This window comes from Natator depressus, chromosome 2, assembly GCF_965152275.1.
Source record: "Natator depressus isolate rNatDep1 chromosome 2, rNatDep2.hap1, whole genome shotgun sequence".
NCBI classification, from domain to species: domain Eukaryota; kingdom Metazoa; phylum Chordata; order Testudines; family Cheloniidae; genus Natator; species Natator depressus.
This window is the reverse complement of record NC_134235.1, coordinates 85,092,529-85,110,222: the sequence shown is the minus strand read 5'-3', so window position 1 is coordinate 85,110,222 and position 17,694 is coordinate 85,092,529. Positions and strand designations below refer to the sequence as shown.

Here is a 17,694-nt window from a genome sequence, read left to right as displayed (position 1 = left end):
AAAGTACAAAAATCCCGGTAATGGATTATCATGGAATAATTGCAAGCAGTTAGCTGTTGGCTAATTCCCTCGGTCTGGGCTGTAGTTCCAAAATCACACCTAGCACCATTTTTTGAAGATAGGTACAATACTTACTTCCCTCCAGTGGGATAGCTGATTTTCATAAGAGATTGCATTTTTTTTATTATTATTATTATTTTTATTTTTTTAGCAGTTCAGCCACTTTATTTTTAAATTCCTTTAGAACCCTGGGATGTATCCATTCTGTCACGGTGATTTGTTGCTGCTCAGATTATCAATATGTTCCAGTGCCTCCTCCTATACCATGGCATGTTGATCCTAGATTAAAAATGTTTAAACTGCAAATGTCTGAGGTAGGACATGGAACCTTTCCAGATGCATGAAATCCATGCAGGCTTTCAAATCAGAGGTATCCCAAATGGAGCTTTTGAACCAAATGCAGTCCAAAGGGTCCTCAGAAGTGGCTTACTGTACTCATTTCTCTGTAACTACAGGGCAAGGACGAAGCTGATAAGCCACAAGGTTGTATTGTTTGCAAACGCAAACCAGTAATTTCTCGTCTTCTATCAGTGGTGAGACAAGTATAATAAATATTATGGTTGTAAGTATTGTTGATGAAAAAAATTGGTATAGGTTATGTGCAAGCTAGTTGCAATTGCTAGTGTCGCAAAGTTTGGGTAATCCTGTTTTCAGTTCTTCCTTCCTTAAGAAAATACACCTAAATTTCTCTTCCTACATTTACTTACTGTTTGCTCTCTGTTTATCAGCACTGCAGAGAGGTTGCTGTTACGGGTTCAGAAAGAGTATCTCAAACCCCAGCAGGAACTTGCAGAACTAAAAAAAGCTGCAAGCCATCTCTTAACAAACCACAACATCAGACTACAAGAAGCCCACGACCTGGTGAATGAGGCTTGTGCTAACACCAATGAAACCAACCGTCTGCTGTTTCTTATCTACAGCAACCTGGCAGAGTTAAATGTAAGACTGGAGATTCTGCATTGTTGCGTAATAAGTATCAGATACATAACGTGTTTTAAATACCTCACTTTTCACACTGAAATGAATCCATAGACTTTTACAAATATTAATATTGGTAATATTCAAGTACATCAAATAGAAACAATGCAATGTGTTCAAAGTGGGAAGGGTTAAGTAGTAGATGAGTTCATCTGCACCAGCTGACATTACAGAGTACCATAAAACAATTGATTTATGCTACAGGATAAAAAGCTAAACATACAAGAAAACAAGGACCTTTCCATCATGCTAATTAAAGAAGGGAAAGTGTTGATGGATGTTGCTGCTGCCCTTGCCACAGATGTAAAGAACTCTACGTCAGTAAGTTACTAAATTGTCTAACATTCATTTGATATAGTGAATTGCATTTTGATTAATTGATAAAGGAAATAATTTCAATGTTTAGAATCTAGAGATCTATCGAGATGGACTGGACCTCTGGAATGCCAAACTAAGGCATCATGTAGATGACCTGGTCATGCAGATGTCCACGAGGGGAGCACTTGATCTAGTCTACAGAGCAGAGGATCATGCAGCTGAATTTCAAAAACTTGCAGAAGCGCTAGACAGGTGAGCGCACCAAGATATATGAACTCTATGGATGCTTCATCTAATTTACTGCCAGATTTAATTTAAATAGATAATAGGTTAGTCCGCTAAGGGAGCAGGTCATTTTTTCATTTAAAACTGCAATAAATTTAATTACTTTTACTTTTCATGAAGTGAATGGTATTTTTATTAATGATGCAGAATAGGTTGATTTAGTCTTGCAATTCACATGAATGATCATTTGTAAAGTGATTAGTTTTTAAGTTAATAAATGTTCAGTGAATACCATGTGATCTAGCTTCTTTATATATCAGTCAGTGGTGAAAAATACTCAAATGTTTAAGAAAGAAAAATTACTTTTATCATGAAAAGGTTATGTCCATTATATAAATACTTGTTTGTCAACACATTCAAGAACTCCATCAAAAAACTATGATTGTTGTTAGGCTTCCCATCTCATATCATCATAATCCTCAGAAATGGGCAGGTTACACTTTCAAGGTTACATATAGAAGCACTTTTAAAAACTTCCTTATATTCTCAGAGCTCATCCAATATCAACACCAAGAGTTATTAGCTGGAAAGACATTCTGATTATTGATATGAAAATAAAGACACCAGACATCCCCATTTTCTTCTACGGTTCTCACAGCCCTACCTTGTAAAACTAGCACATAAGTTTTTAAAATGAAGCCAGATCACAAAGCACAAGTGTATTGTAAGCCTGAAAGCAGAGAATTGTGCTTGTAGCTAAACTTGTACAACTCTATTGGCTTCAGTGTGGCTGCACAACTGTAAGCAGGGAGAATTTGACCTAGAATAGCTTTCAGTTCTATCCTGAAATCTATGTTGCTGTACACTGAATCTGTAATCCCCTCTTTCTGTTTTGTTTTTGTTTAGTGTGTGTAATTTGCTTTTTTTTAATGGAAACTAATACATTTGATCATAAGCTTTTAAAAATGCAAAACACACTAAAGACAAAGAGTAAAAAACAAACAAACCCTGAAGTAGGCCAGAACTTCAGCCAGAAAAAATCAAGTGAAACACGTTGTGTAATGTGCTCATCTCTCAAAATGCTTTATGTATTCTGAAAACATGTACACGTGATAACTCAAAACCTGGAAACATGCTGCCTGGTTAAGACACTTGCGTAAACGATGGATAATATTTTTCTACTGCAGTGGGCTCTCAAATGTAAGAAATGTATCTCTGAATGCAACAAATGCTGTCCATGCCCACTCCAGCATTACAAATCTGATTGAAAGAACAGAAAATCTGGCAGATGATGCTTCTAGAGTTATAACTAACCCCTTGGACTCAGTAAGTATCCATGTTGGGATTTTAAGTTACCTTCTGCTTCTGATTCTTTTTTGAATACCTGTTTATATGCTGCTACCTCCCTGCAACCGTTGAAATCTGTTTTCTTGTCTGACACTTCTGAAGCAGCCAGTCTCACCAACTCTCACACACCCTACCCTGAGTCATCTCCATGGATGCCACCCTCAGCCTCTCCCTCTGTACTCTTCCCACTCCTCTTCCACTTTAGAACAGTGCTGTACTGGATATTCTTTCCCTCCATGTATCCATCATCAGTCATTACTCTAACTCATCTTCCTGCCTAACACCTGACTCTCTTCCTCTTATCACAGCTTCCTACTCTTATCTTTTGATTACTTCAGCTTCAGGGCTCTGATGTCTGAGTTGCCGATCTCCTCCCCTCTTCTCCTTGCAGGACCTTCATTTCTGGATCAGCTCCCCATTCACTCCCACTAACTTCACTAAACTCTGCTCCCGGTCCAATCTCTCAATATCAGAATTCTCTCTCTCTCTCTTTTCTCTCTTCAAACACCAGCTTATTTAATTCAAAATCACTCACTAGTCCCATACCTCCTTGTCTTTCTCAGATTTGCAGCCCTCAAATACCCATCACTTCTCTACTTCAGTCAGTCCTTCCCTCAGCCCTTTTTTTTTCTTACCTCCACTGATGCATTTGTTGATTTCCCCTGGTTCAGCCTCTTGTCCAACCCTGACCCCTTTGCCCAGCTCTGCCATCTCAAAGTTTATTCCACATTTAGAAAAAGCATAGCACATTGTGAGCACTGCTGGAAACAAGTACATAATGTTCATCATGCTGAGATTCACTGTAATACCTGATTAATTCTTTTTGTATTATTATTATGACATAAGTTGTTGTCTTCTGTAGTCAGTTTGTGAAATTGGATTTTCTATTCACTCTTAGACAAATAATATATTTTAAAAAGCAATAGAACATAAAGTAAATGAGTCATTTTCTCCATTCTCTGAGAATAATTAGAATTTCTTCTAGGGGGGACTGGAACACATGACTTATGAGGAGAGGCTGAGGGAACTGGGATTGTTTAGTCTACAGAAGAGAAGAATGAGGGAGGATTTGATAGCTGCTTTCAACTACCTGAAAGGTGGTTCCAGAGAGAATGGATCTAGACTATTCTCAGTGGTAGCGAAGGACAGGACAAGTGTAATGGTCTCAAGTTGCAGTGGGGGAGATTTAGGTTGGATATTAGGAAAAACTTTTTCACTAGGAGAGTGGTGAAACACTGGAATGTGTTACCTAGGGAGGTGGTGGAATCTCCTTCCTTACAAGTTTTTAAGGTCAGGCTTGACAAAGCCGTGGCTGGGATGATTTAATTGGGGATCGATCCTGCTTTGCACAGGGGGTTGGACGAGATGACCTCCTGAGGTCCCTTCCAACCCTGATATTCTATGATTCTTTCAGTTGAACCTATTCTCTTCACATATAGTAAATGTTGTTTGGTTTTTTCAGCCAGAGGAATCTCTTGATTCTCTTGGGAAAGAAGCTTTACAGCTTAGTTCTAAATTTCTAAATGAAACAAAAAATCTGAAGAGGAAAAATGAAGGTCAGTTTCATAATTGTACAATTTTAATGGTATTTGATAGAATTATTCCTGCACTGTTAACAAAGTTATAAATTTTTTTAAATGAACGTAAGTTAAAGTTAAACATTTTATATAGTCAGGTATATACAGTAAAAGAGTAAAACAATGTATCACAGATACATTTAGTTATTGTTCTATTGTGCTGGCAAATGAAGAAAGTAATTTTCCTTTGCAATTATTTAAAGTCAACCTTCTCTTCCCTACATCTCTTCTCCCACCAAAACTGATTGACCTGACCAAGAAGGACAATTCTGAGTGAATCCTCATGGACTTGTGATAGAGTAACTGAGGACGTGATCAACATGCAGTGTGAAGCATATACCGTACTCATATTGCACTTTTGTGCATTTGCTGAAATATCTGTTCTAAGAAAACAAAAAAGCTCCCTTGGATCAATTATTGAGTTTATTAAATATTTTTAAAATTTAGGGTTAGTCTGGACTGTGTGGTCCTAACGTTTGTATGTGCATAGAACAATCACAGCTATTTATTCCAACAGGCCTTGTGTCTAGATTGAATGGATTGAAAAAAAAAGTGGAAAAGATTCAGGAGAGTGCTCATAAAATTACTAACCAGCTTAATGATTCATGGCTGGCACTGCGAGCATTGCCTAATGGTAAGTAAAATTTATCTTGACATACATGTCCTTAATTCAATGCCATCTGATACAAACACAATACAGTCCTTCCTGAAGTCCGGTAGAGCAGCCTAGCAATAAATCAGACTGGAGGCTGATTTAGCCTCTTGCCTTAACAGGAATTTGAATGAGATGTTTTCCATTTATATAATTAACATGGAAAACAGTGAAACTGCATTGTGATGTAAAGATTATAGCCTGATTCTCCTCTCACACAGGTGTAAATAAGGAGTAACTCTGAAGGCAACAGAACTATATTGGTGCAAAACTATACTGTGTCAAAAAGAGAATCGGGTCCTAAAATTCTTAATCGGCTTTAAATGGAAAAAACTGTACTGGAGATTAATTTTTTTGCTTTCCCACAACAACAGTCTGTTTGAGAAATTAGCTGCACTGCACCATCTATCTTAACTGTTAAATCTAAATGTTTTTGACAATATAAATGCTGGACTCATTTAACTTTAAAGGTCCCTTGCTCTCTTACTTTCAATGTTGTTCAAAGGCCATTCAAGAATTATAATTTTTTTTAAAATGGTCAATATTTTAAACTAAGAACAACCCCAAAGTTCATAGAAGCTCACAGGTAGAATTGAAAATGAAATAAAATAAAATAAAATATGATACTTCTCCTAATGTTTCTTCAGTTATGGGAATTATCTGTAAGGCTTCCAGAGCTGGTGCCAGATTCGCACTGTTTGTCAAGATTTAGAGCACTATTTTTTCTCTCAGGCTTTAAAACATCCTGTTTCACAATACGGGATCTTAAACTGCATCGAAATGCAACACTAATGAAAATAAAAAGCTATGTTTAAATGGTAGGGTTGAGTTGCTAATTGACACAAGAACATAAGAGTGACCACACTGGGTCAAACCAATGGGCCATCTTGCCCAGTATCCTGTCTTCTGAGAGTTGCTAGTGCCACCTTTTTCAGAGGGAATGAACAGAACAGAACAATTTCAAGTGATCCATCCCTTGCAATCCTATTCCATCTTCTGGCAGTCTGCGGTTTAGGGACACCCAGAGCATGGAGTTGCATCCCTGACTATGGTTAATAGCCATTAATGGACTTATCTTCCATGAAGTTATCCAATTCTTCTTTGAACCCAGTTATACTTTTGGCCTTCACAAAATCTCTTTTCTAAGATGAACAGTCCCAGTCTTTTTAATCTCTCCTCATATGGAAGCTGTTCCGTACTCCTAATCATTTTTTTTTTTTGCCCTTCTCCATACCTTTTCCAGTTCTAATATATATATTTTTGAGAGGGTTGACCAGAACTTTATGCAGTATTCAAGGTGTAGTAATACCATGGATTTATATAATGGAATTACGATATTTTCTGTCGTTTTATATGTCCCTTTCCTAATGGTTCTTAACATTCTGTTAGCTTTTTGATTGCTGCTGTACAATGAGCTGATATTTTCAGAGAACTATCCAAAATGATTCCAAGATCCCTTCCTTGAGTGGTAACAGCTTATTTAGACCCCATCATTTTGTATTTATATCTGGGATTATGTTTTCCAATGTGCATTACTTTGCACTTGTCAACACCAAATTTCATCTGCTATTTTGTTGCCCAGTCACCCAATTGAGTGAGATCCCTTTGTAACTCTTCACGGACAGCTTTGGATTTAACTATCCTCACTGTTCACCCCCTTTTACAGATCATTTATGAATATGTTGAACAGCACAGGTCCCAGTACAGATCTTTGGGGGAACCCTGCTATTTCCCTCTCTACATTGTGAAAATAGACTGTCTACTCCTACTCTTTGTTTCCTATCTTTTAACCAACTATTCATCCATCAGAGGACTTTTCCTCTTACCCTAGACTGCTTACTTTGCTTAAGAGCGTTTAGTGCGGGACCTTGTCAAAAGCTTTCTGAAAGTTCATGTACATTGTATCAACTGGATTACCCTTGTCCACTGCATAGAGAGAATCCCTGCTACAGGCATAGAGGTGACACAGCTGCCTAATATGTCAGCTTCCCCCCCAGCCCTGGCATGAAGGGGAGAAAGACATGCTGGAGATGGGTGGTGAAGCTGGGCTCCACTCCGTCTGATTTGCCATTGGTGTAAGTTACACCAGCCAGAAGCAGAAGTTAAGAGTAGGGTTTCTCCAGGGCTTGATGGCCCAGGATGAGAGATCCGGAAGCGTTTCTCTGTGGCTGCATCCATCCACTACTTCTGAGCACAGCAGAGATGTAATGGAGAATCAAGCTGTTTTAAAAGCAATGAGCATGGGGTTCTGATCTGAACAGTTACCATCTAGATCAAACCTTTGAAAAGCTGGTGCTTGGATCCTACATAATAGAGAGATAACCTTGTGATGTGTTCCTGCCCGGGTGCCACCTGGAACTGAGGTACCACTGAGCTCTCTGACCCACCAGCCTGGGCTCCCTCTCCACAGCCGTGTTGCTGTGACAAGCTGCAGAGCCACCCCCGGTCCTACACCTCCACCAGCATTCACACAGGTAGGGACACACACAGCTGCAGTTACATCCTGGCTCTCTGACCAGCCACTGCATGAACCAACAATACAGAGGCTATAGTCAAAATAACCACCAGCTTCCCAGCCTAGGACCCCAAAGCTCTACTGTCCTGCCCTTGTCCAAACACCAATCAGTATGAATTTATTATCCAGTTCGTCTCCCTCCTCAATGTGGAGAGGAAATGCAATAGCCACTTGAACTAAGATTCCTAAGCACTTCACTTCAAATTTATTGGTTTAGATTAAAACATAAAATAGATTTTAAGTGATTATAACTGATAGCAAACAGATCAAAGCAGATTACCTAGTAAATAAACAAAAATGCATACTAAGTTTAACATACTAGAAAGATAGGATTTGCATTAATAATCTCTCACCCTGACTAATGGTCAACAAGCAGGCTGCCGATTCTCAAAGTACAAGCTGCACTTGCTTTACAGCTTGGAATCCCCAGGTTTTTCGTACACAACCTAGAAATCCCTTTAGCCTGGGTCCAGCACTTCCCACAGTTCAGTCTTTGTTCCTCAGGTGTTTCCAGGAGTCTTTGTGTGTGGGGAGTGAAGAACCATAGATAATGTCACACCCTGCCTTATATAGCTTTAGCATATTTTGCTGGAACCCTTTGTCTGAAACTCAGTTTGTGGAAAAACACTGACATCCCAAGATGGAGTCGAGAGTCATGTGGCCTGGTCACATGCCCTTGCATATCTTGCTGAGTCATATCAGCCATTACTTACAGGCTGTCTGGAATGTTCACAGGAAGGTTAAGTTCTTCCAGGGTTCATTGTCTTTGCTGAGGGGCCATCAGCATTGTCTGGCTTCTTCATTGTTGTACCAGAAAGGCTAGTTGTGGATGTCATCCAGAGTAAGCACATTTGAAAAACAGATTCATAGTCAATATTCCTTTAGGTACAAAAATGATATATGCATACAAATAGGATAACCATATCAGCAAATTATAACTTTTCCAGTGATACCTCACATGACCCGTCTTGTACAAAATGCATCGTAATTATGCCATAATAATCTCATATAATAATATCGCTGTGAAAAATATGGGGTGCAGAGTCACAAATGTCTTTTTTTTTTTTTAAAGTGTCGTACGGACAGAATGACGTCTACCATTTATTAGTTCTGTGCTGGTTGAAATGTTGAAGAAAAAAATAATTGAAAAATCTAAATAAGAAAATACTGACCAGCTCTAACCATTTGACTTGAGCTCTCTTAATGCCCTGAGAGTTGTTGCATATCATGAATCTGGCCCTATGCTTATTTATGTGTTTTGTTTTAAATTGTTCATTCTAGAGGATTATATTTTACATATAAGGGCTCAGCCAGGAAATAACTTTTTTCAGCCAATTTATAAATCTTTGAAAATGTAACTTCTGCCATCAGTTACAATCATTATAAAGCTTTGAACATGTTACTGTAACACTACAGACTAGAATGCCAAGAATGATTCCTTTTTGTCAAGCCTGAAATACTTGTTATGAACCTGGCCCTGCCGTCTCTACTTATGTGACTCTGTGAAACCTCTAAGAAAAATGACTTTTCTGATAATTGGGATATATAAATAATACTTAAATGTAAATATGTTCCAGATACCAGTGACACATTTTTTGAAGCAAAAGAGCTGGCTGTGTCTGCTAACACAAGTGCTGTTGCTGGTTTAATCCACATTGTGGATTTCAATCAAAAGCTGCTAAACACTTCTTCTGAATTGTCCAAGGTTAATGACACGTTGAGGAAAACCAATGAACTTATAATGGACTCCTCAAAAGCTGGTAAGTTAGCTGCTTCATTGCACAGTAGAAATGTCATTGCATGTAGAAATTATGCTAATATTAAAAATTAATTAGTATTAAAATAAGGATAGTGTGACGGACTGAAAGTTTTTGCCTGACTAAATAAAAATGCACTAGCTGTAGACTTCCTTTTTAAACAGAATACATAGAAATCACATAAGCTTTTTATACATGTATATTTTTTCTCTCAGATGTTTAAAGCTACTGAAATAAATGACTCCAAATATCCCATTTTGGCCAGTGCATTCCAGGAATGAATAGTGAATTTCCCTCTCGATCTGTCTGAACGTCTCATTCTTATTTTGGCAGCAGCCTCAGCTGAAAGACAAGTTAAAGAAGTGGAAGCACAAGCCAATCTTTTATTTGACAAGCTGAAACCTCTGAAAATGTTGGAAGAGAACCTGAGCAGAAATCTGTCTGAAATTAAAGAGCTCATCAGTCAAGCCCGCAAACAGGCAGCATCTGTAAGTACATCTTTCCCAAAATTTCTAGCTTCAGGTTCATTGGTTTCCCTTGTGCCTCCTCAACAAAAAAATATTTTAAAGGCAGAAAGCCTTATACTCCTTCTTTAACCCACCCATCCTGTTGTTCTTTGGTGTAACAGAAGTTATTGGTGTTCTCAATATCATATATACTGCAATATTGAGGCATTTGGTGTGAATTCAGACTTTGAGCTATGATCTCTTTGCCTTCTGGTTTGTCAGAGCACTGAGCTTTTGAGGTTTTATTTCCTTGTTCTTTTTTCCCCATTGCCTCTTATTTTTAAGGGAGTATTTCCAGGGCATCTCCAGGCCTTTGGAAGGAAGTTGGTGTGAGAGGCTGGAATGGATTTATCAGTGATATAAAGGATTATGATGAGATTCAATTAAACCACATTATGAACTATATCTTGTTATCATGAGAACACAAAGAGAGTTTTTGAAACCAGTAACATTTCCCCATACATTTGATTTAAGCCTGGGCATATCATTTTAAGGCAGAGGGAAATTTAGATTTAAAAGACAAAAATTATCCAGGCTTTTGGTTCTTTAAATAAAACCCAGCATACACATGAATGCTTCTTTTTCACAATCTACTGATCATGGAAAGTTAATGAGTCTGGTATAGAACAATGGAAGTAGTATTTCCTGGTGTATCATAGACTACAGAGGTTTCTAAGGGAAAAAAGTATAACTTTTATGAGTAAAATCCTCTCGCAGTTTTAAAGACTCATATTATTCCCTTGTAATCTTTATTTTTGTGAGAATTTGGTGAAGATAAGGGTTTTCTCTCATTGCAACTTATTTCTAGAGGTAATATTGAATTGAGCATTGAAGATGAGCTACCCTGTTCTCTTGCACCTCAATCTGATTTCGCTTTTACTAGAAATAGAGATGGGCTAGAGATCATGCAAACTCTCATATATGTTAGTCAACAGAACTACTAAAGTTACCAGAGTGCACAAAGGTTTGCAGCAATGAGCCCAATATTTGTAACAACGATAATCTGAGTCAGAAATCTGCCATGTAAGTGCTTCTTTATTAAATTAAACTTTTAAATGGCTCCTAAACAGATTTTCTAAAGAATTACTTAATTTTTTGCTAGTAATTTGAAATTCTGTGATTGCTATTTCTTGCAGATGCTTTGACTGTTTGATTTTTAGCTACGTTGTTTTTGTCTGTAAACCCAAAGGTTTGTTGTCTTTTGTTTGTTTTTATTACCCTGAGACCTTTCACATTTTCTCAAGACTTCCAGTCTTTTTTGTTATTAATATAGTGTTTTTCCTAATATGTGCCCTCAAGCTCAAGGTTTATTATTGGATGATGAATTTCTGGCTCTAAATCCCATGATTAGACCAGTAGTTTCTGAGGCACCTCTTTCTTCCCTATTCTATATAGTCTAAACCACTACTCTTTTTCAACTCATATCCAGCCAGTCAATAGTTGTGTGTGTTTGTAGCTAATCCTACTGCCAAATATTTAGAATCATATGAAGTTGTCTCAACACGTGGCTTGAATTTAGCTAGACAAAGGCTAAATCTGTATTCCAGGGCTAAGTGCTGTGTACACAGAGTGTACCATTTTTTTTTTCCAGATTAAAGTTGCAATCTCAGCAGATAGAGACTGTATTCGTGCCTACTCACCGCAAATTTCTTCTGCTAACTACAACATCTTAACATTAAATGTGAAAACAACTGAACCTGACAACCTCCTCTTCTACCTGGGTAGCAGTGGCAATGTAAGTTCAGTGTTGTGGAGATTCACTAAAAGTGTTCACAAAAAGAACAGGAGTACTTGTGGCACCTTAGAGACTAACAAATTTATTTGAGAATAAACTTTCTTGAGCTACAGCTCACTTCATCAAAGTGTTGTGGAGATTCACTAAAAGTATACTCTGAATATATAATATATTTGACTTCCATTCTTCTTTATACCAAGTAGCCAGACTAGGGACTGGGCAGATGTATATTAGAGAAGGAGGGAAATGATCCCCTGCCCCAGACCATGGTAGGGCTGATGTAATCCCCAGAGATCCTTACATGCCACCCACCTCATCCTTCAGGAAAGAGGATAAGAGCAGAAGATCCAGCAAGCCTGCCTTTTCCCCTCACTCTGCACCACACACCCACACAGTGCACTGGTTTTGCTGCCAGGGTCATCCCCTGCTCTTCCAGAGGAATCAAGATTTGGCTCTGTTGGTCATATGCTGAGGTCCTTGCTCAATGTATGGGATAATACTCACACAAGATAAAAGTGATCTTGTGCACATTATCTTGCATGGAATCCTTCTTCCACAAGGTGGACTCACCATTTGTCAGGGTGCTTGATCTGGTATCAGGCAGGACTCCCATAACAGCACATGGGCAAGTTCCCCACTATCCCAGTAGATGCACGGTTTGCATAGCTCCAGTGCTTCATGTTCCTGTTATTTCTGCATTGACCTTTTGAGGTCATTCCAGGTGTAAGAGGGGGGAGAAGGTGAAGTGGGGCAGGCAGCCCAGATGTGGGGATGGGGGATGGGCGGTGGCACACAGCCCAGAACCCCCACTGGTGCTGGAGGGGTGGGGCTGGCAGGCTCCCTACCTCGATCCGTGCCTCCCCCCCACTCCCAGCAGCAGCAGAGTTTGGGTGTGGGAGGGGGCGGGGGTTGGGACATGGGACAGGGTGAGGCAGGATCTGGACAGTGCTTACCTGGGGGGCTTCCCGGAAGCAGCGACATCCTCCTCACTCAGCTCATGGCGGAGGTGTGGCCCGGCAGTTCTGCATGCTGCCTCTGCCCAGAGTGCTGGCTTCACAGCTCCCATTGGCTAGGAACCGCAGCCAATGGGAGCTGCGGGGGCAGTGCCTGCAGGCGGAGACAGCACGCAGAGCTGCTACCTGGCCACGCCTCCACATAGGAGCTGAGTAAGGGGGATGTCGTTGCTTCTTGGGAGCCCCCCAGGTAAGAGCCACTCAGAGCTTGCCTCACTCATCCCATGCCCCAACCCCCTGCCCTCTCCCACACCCAAACTCTGCTGCTGGGGTGTGGAGGGGTGGTGGCCCAAGACTGCCCCAGCAGCAGCCGGTGCGACTGGCGCAGGGGCTGCCAGAGCTGCTCCTGAGCCAGGCACACTGGCCGCTGCAAAGTCACGGAATCCGTGACCTCCGTGACAAACTCGCAGCCTTAGGCATGATTTGGCTCATCGTAAAGATCCATGAAGGTAGGATATAAAGGAAAAGTGTTAGAAACAGATATGAGATTTTATAGTCATCCAGTTGGAAAGAAATTTATTAAACAAAACAAAATGACATACCCTATGTAATGCGTTAAAGCAAGAATCATCATTTTCCAGAGTGACTTCATGGCAGTAGAGATGCGACGTGGTAAGGTGGCCTTCCTTTGGGATGTGGGCTCAGGAGCAACAAGACTGGAATATCCAAATTTTCAAATTGACAACAACAAATGGCACAGAATACATATAACCAGGTAACAGAGGTTTCATTCATTCATTATTTATTTGTATTGCCATAGCACCTAGGAGTCCTCTTGATAGACCAGGACACCATTAATGTGAGTAACATAAATATTTTATTCTGTAAACTGGATTAAAATGAAAGTTCAATTTCTGCTAGTAATTCAGATGAATTTTTACCTAATGTGGAAGTGTGGTTCAGTGCAGCGTAGAAGAGTAACGGCGACTTAGTTACCCAGTGCAAGAAATAGTTCAGCAGTAGTAAGCGGGGACCATGCACGGAAACTTCTGAAAGCGTTTAATCCATTTGTATTTGTGATTGTCAGGTTTGGGAAAACTGGTACATTGAGCATAGAGGACACGAGCTCTAATCAGAAGTCCTTAAGTAAAACTGCAACTGCTCCTGGGACAGCTACTGTACTGGATGTAAACAAATCAACACTAATATTTGTTGGAGGACTTGGAGGGCAAATCAAGGTGAAAATCTGAAAATGCTATACTGTAAAAGGTTTTTATCGTGCTAGAAATACTTTTTCAATTAGAAATAATCGCTCCAATTGGATACTCCAAAGAGATAATTGTCAGGTATGCTGCACAAAAGGCAAGGGTGCAAAATGGTATCCAGAGCTATCATCTCATTATAAAAATCCCCAGGAAACTGTGTTTAAAATGGTAATTCTGAAGTGCTGAGTGTGAGTGCATAGGAGGTGTTAATTCATACTAAGTAGTTTCCTTTCTCCTCTGTTTCTCCTCATTTTCTATCCTCCATGACTTGTTATAATTTGTCATTGTTATCCATGTAATTGAATATAAATGGGTCAGGACTTTTCATTTTCTTTTTTACTTATTGCAAAACTCTTCCACCGCGATGTAAAGTCTGATTATTAATAATAATGCTAACATTTTTTTTTGTTCTTCTGTTATGATTTTCCCCTAACATGAATTAGAACTGAATGGAGAAGTTGGATAGAGAAGTTCCAAAGTATTTAACATTAATTTTATTCATTTAATATGTTTCCTTTCTAACAGAAATCTCCTGCTGTTAAGGTGACTCATTTTAAAGGATGCATGGGAGAGGCATCCTTGAACGGAAAATCTATTGGTCTTTGGAACTACATTAAAAGAGAGGGCGCATGCAATGGATGCTTTGGAAGGTAGTGATTTGACCACTGTTTTCCTGAAAAGCATAGAGTGGGAGTGTCTGTATATAGTCATAACCTTTTATATATGTTTGTATGTTAGTTAAAAAGTGCGGTGAACTCGTGCAAATTGTAGTACTGCATTGATTATTAGAGGAATTTTAAGGTGGATGCCAAATTTAGTTACCACGTGGTTTTTCTGTTCATGATATGGTTCTACAATTGATCACATGGCTCCACAACTTGCCACATATATTTTCACATTGGTTGTGTGTATTTGTCCATTGAAACTAATGACTACCAATGTACATCTATATTTTTGGAATATTTGGTTTGTGTAATCATTGCAAACAAGGCATATGTATTCCTTCCCAGTGAAAGAAAGAGGTCTAAAGCATTATTTTAAAAGTCCACTCCAAATTTGTGGCTATTATATTTATTACCACTCTCACAGTTATTCTGGAAAGGGATTGTGGACTTGTGATGGGGTGTACAAACTGTACACTGGAGAACAAGGGGTTAAGGAGTAGCTCTGGCCCAGGTGACTCTGCCCTGCTATTCCTGCAAAGCCTATACAAGCTGGAGGTGAGTTTAAAACGGAAGCAGAGCCACTTATTGGGAGCCAGGCAGTGGAAGGGAGCAGACCTCTTCTCTGAGCTCTGGGGAAGTATAGCCCAGGAACTCTACAGCTAGAGACCTGGCATCACCCACCCGACAAAGCCTGCAAAGGAGAGACTGGTGACTGATTGCAAAGGGCAGAAACTTTAATTTGATTCTTTAATTTACCTTGTGGGGAAGAAGAGAACTTAGGTAGAAAGTGATCTAAGAGGACATTTGAGGTATTGAGACAAGTGGGATCAGTCAGCTAAGAAATCTGGCATCCAGGGAAGAAAAAGGAAACTCAAGTATACCACACCAACATTCTGAAGGCCTGTAAAGACCAAGACGTACTCCTCATAACACCCTATCCACTTGAACTAGGCCCTCAAGCACCAGAGACCCCAGAATCCCAAGCCATAGCGATGGGGGAAGAGCTTCAACCAAAGCAGGAGGCCCAAATGCAGAAACTAATTGAATCCTTCCATTCCATATTTTCAACCTTGCCACGTTGAACGGACTCACCTTGTGTATCGTCACGTAGCCATTAAACCAGGACAACAGGTCCATGAGAACCCGTGACCACTCCCATGAAAGATGTGGGACACCATGGAAGAGGACATATGACATGTCACCTACAGGCCCTTGAGAGTTCTGGACTCACTGTGAACCTGGCCATATGTAAGATGGCAAACCGGGAAGTTACATATTTCGGTTACACTGTGGGGAGGGGCAAGTTATGAACACTAATTGGCAAAGTACAGGCCTTAGCAGCCTGCTTCATCTTGACAACAGAAAAACAGAGACGATGCTTTTTAGACACAGCAGACTATTATAGACAACTCATACCTGACTTTGTCACAACTGCAGCACCCTTCACAGCCCTCGTGAGGAATACCAGTCCTAAGAAAATCGTTTGGTCAGAGGCCTGCGACAGAGCATTTAGGACTCTAAAAGATTTTCTGTGTCAAGAACCGGTACTTTTTCATGCAGACTTTTCCAAAAAGTTCGCACTACAAACAGATGCTTCTGATGTAGGACTTGGAGCAGTCCTTTCCTAGGATGTTGAGGGAGAGGAACCACCGGTCCTCTATATAAATAGAAAACTATTCCCATTGGAGGTGGCCTATTCAGTCATAGAAAAGGAAGCCTGAGCTGAGAAATGGGCTGTAGATGCCCTAAGATACTGTTTGCTGGGAAACCCCTTTTTGTTAGTAACAGACCATGCCTGTCTTTGCTGGTTGAACAACACGAAGAATGCCAACCCCAGAATTATGCAGTTTTCATGAGAGGGTGGGGACCTGGGTGCAGAAGACAAGACCTGGGGAAGGGTATGCAATGGGGTATACAAATCCCATGCTGGAAAACAAGGCATTAAGGAATAGTTTTGGGCCCTTTACACTGGTGAGGAATCCAGCAGGGGAAAACCCTGAATGCTCAAGAGTCCAAACTCCAAGTCCCTGGACTAAGGAGAAAGCCCTGAAGCTGTTGCAGGCACTGAAAGACTTCCCCGATATCAGACTTCCTTTTGTATATCCCCAAAAGGGTGGACTGGAATGTGTGACCTGGCTAGGGAGGGAGCTGAGCCACAAAAGCAGGGACAGACCTCACAAGACAGAATTGTAATAGAAAAGGGATATATCCTGTCATATCCCTGCTTCACCAGTAGATAACGCTGGTGGTCAGTGTACCATTTTGCAAGAGTGTTTTCTGCTTACATCTCTAAATGTTTGCAGACTTAATAGGGTTGAAATGAAATAGGTTTGGCAACAACTTTTTGTAGAATTTTCCATTTAGAACCAGCAGAGGGTGTTGCATGATTATGTATAAAAATGTGTTTTTTTAAGAAACATTGCAAGGAAAAAAGGATAACAGAATATTTGCTGTAATGTAAATCCAGTTATTCAAGGAATTTGGGAAAATGCATGGTATTCTTTAAGTTTGAGAGTCAGAGTGGTAGCAATTAATTATTTCCTTTGGGAACTGTTTTGTTTTTTCTATTATGAAGAGGGGTAAAGACAGGTTTTTCTATCTTGTGTAAATTCTCCCCCAAAGCTAAACTAGATATTCAGAGATTCAATAATAAAAGTGGCCCTTGGCTGGAATCCTTTAATTATTCATGGCATACAAGATTCAAGTCTCCTTCTATGGTTTCACTTCCTAATTATGTTGCTAGTGGCTGCCCCAACTGATTTCATTTTCCGAGGTTGCATATGAAATACTGTGTTTGGAAAAATGCAAATCTGTCTTGTGGTATTCAGCATTTCAGCTACTTCTTTTTCATTTGTATAGCCCACAGGATGAAGATACTTCTTTTCATTTTGACGGCAGTGGATATTCAGTTGTGGAGAGGGCCCTCCGCTCCACTGTGACTCAGATAATCATGTTTTTCAGCACCTTCTCACCTAATGGGCTCCTGCTGTATCTTGCTTCTAATGGCACTGTAAGAAAACTGTTGAGATTTTACATTGATCAAAATTGTATTTGGAAACTAACCTTGTAAAGGTTTGATTTTCCCCATCTTTCTGCTTCTCTGTCTTGGAACCAATTACCACCATGTATTGTGACATGGAT

The 17,694-nt window shown here is 39.9% G+C and overlaps 1 protein-coding gene across 1 annotated transcript in view; it reads left to right on the top strand.

Moving 5' to 3' along the window:
• The window catches only part of LAMA1 (laminin subunit alpha 1), a 157,983-nt gene that overhangs the window by 116,053 nt on the left and 24,236 nt on the right, over positions 1-17,694 (top strand). The window contains exons 37-49 of the mRNA XM_074944605.1: positions 789-999; positions 1,243-1,359; positions 1,445-1,608; positions 2,769-2,907; positions 4,391-4,484; positions 5,023-5,139; positions 9,250-9,432; positions 9,763-9,917; positions 11,527-11,670; positions 13,265-13,398; positions 13,711-13,861; positions 14,414-14,538; positions 17,413-17,563. Of these exons, the coding sequence (XP_074800706.1) occupies positions 789-999; positions 1,243-1,359; positions 1,445-1,608; positions 2,769-2,907; positions 4,391-4,484; positions 5,023-5,139; positions 9,250-9,432; positions 9,763-9,917; positions 11,527-11,670; positions 13,265-13,398; positions 13,711-13,861; positions 14,414-14,538; positions 17,413-17,563 (1,885 nt within the window). The remainder of the gene's footprint in view (positions 1-788; positions 1,000-1,242; positions 1,360-1,444; positions 1,609-2,768; positions 2,908-4,390; positions 4,485-5,022; positions 5,140-9,249; positions 9,433-9,762; positions 9,918-11,526; positions 11,671-13,264; positions 13,399-13,710; positions 13,862-14,413; positions 14,539-17,412; positions 17,564-17,694) is intronic.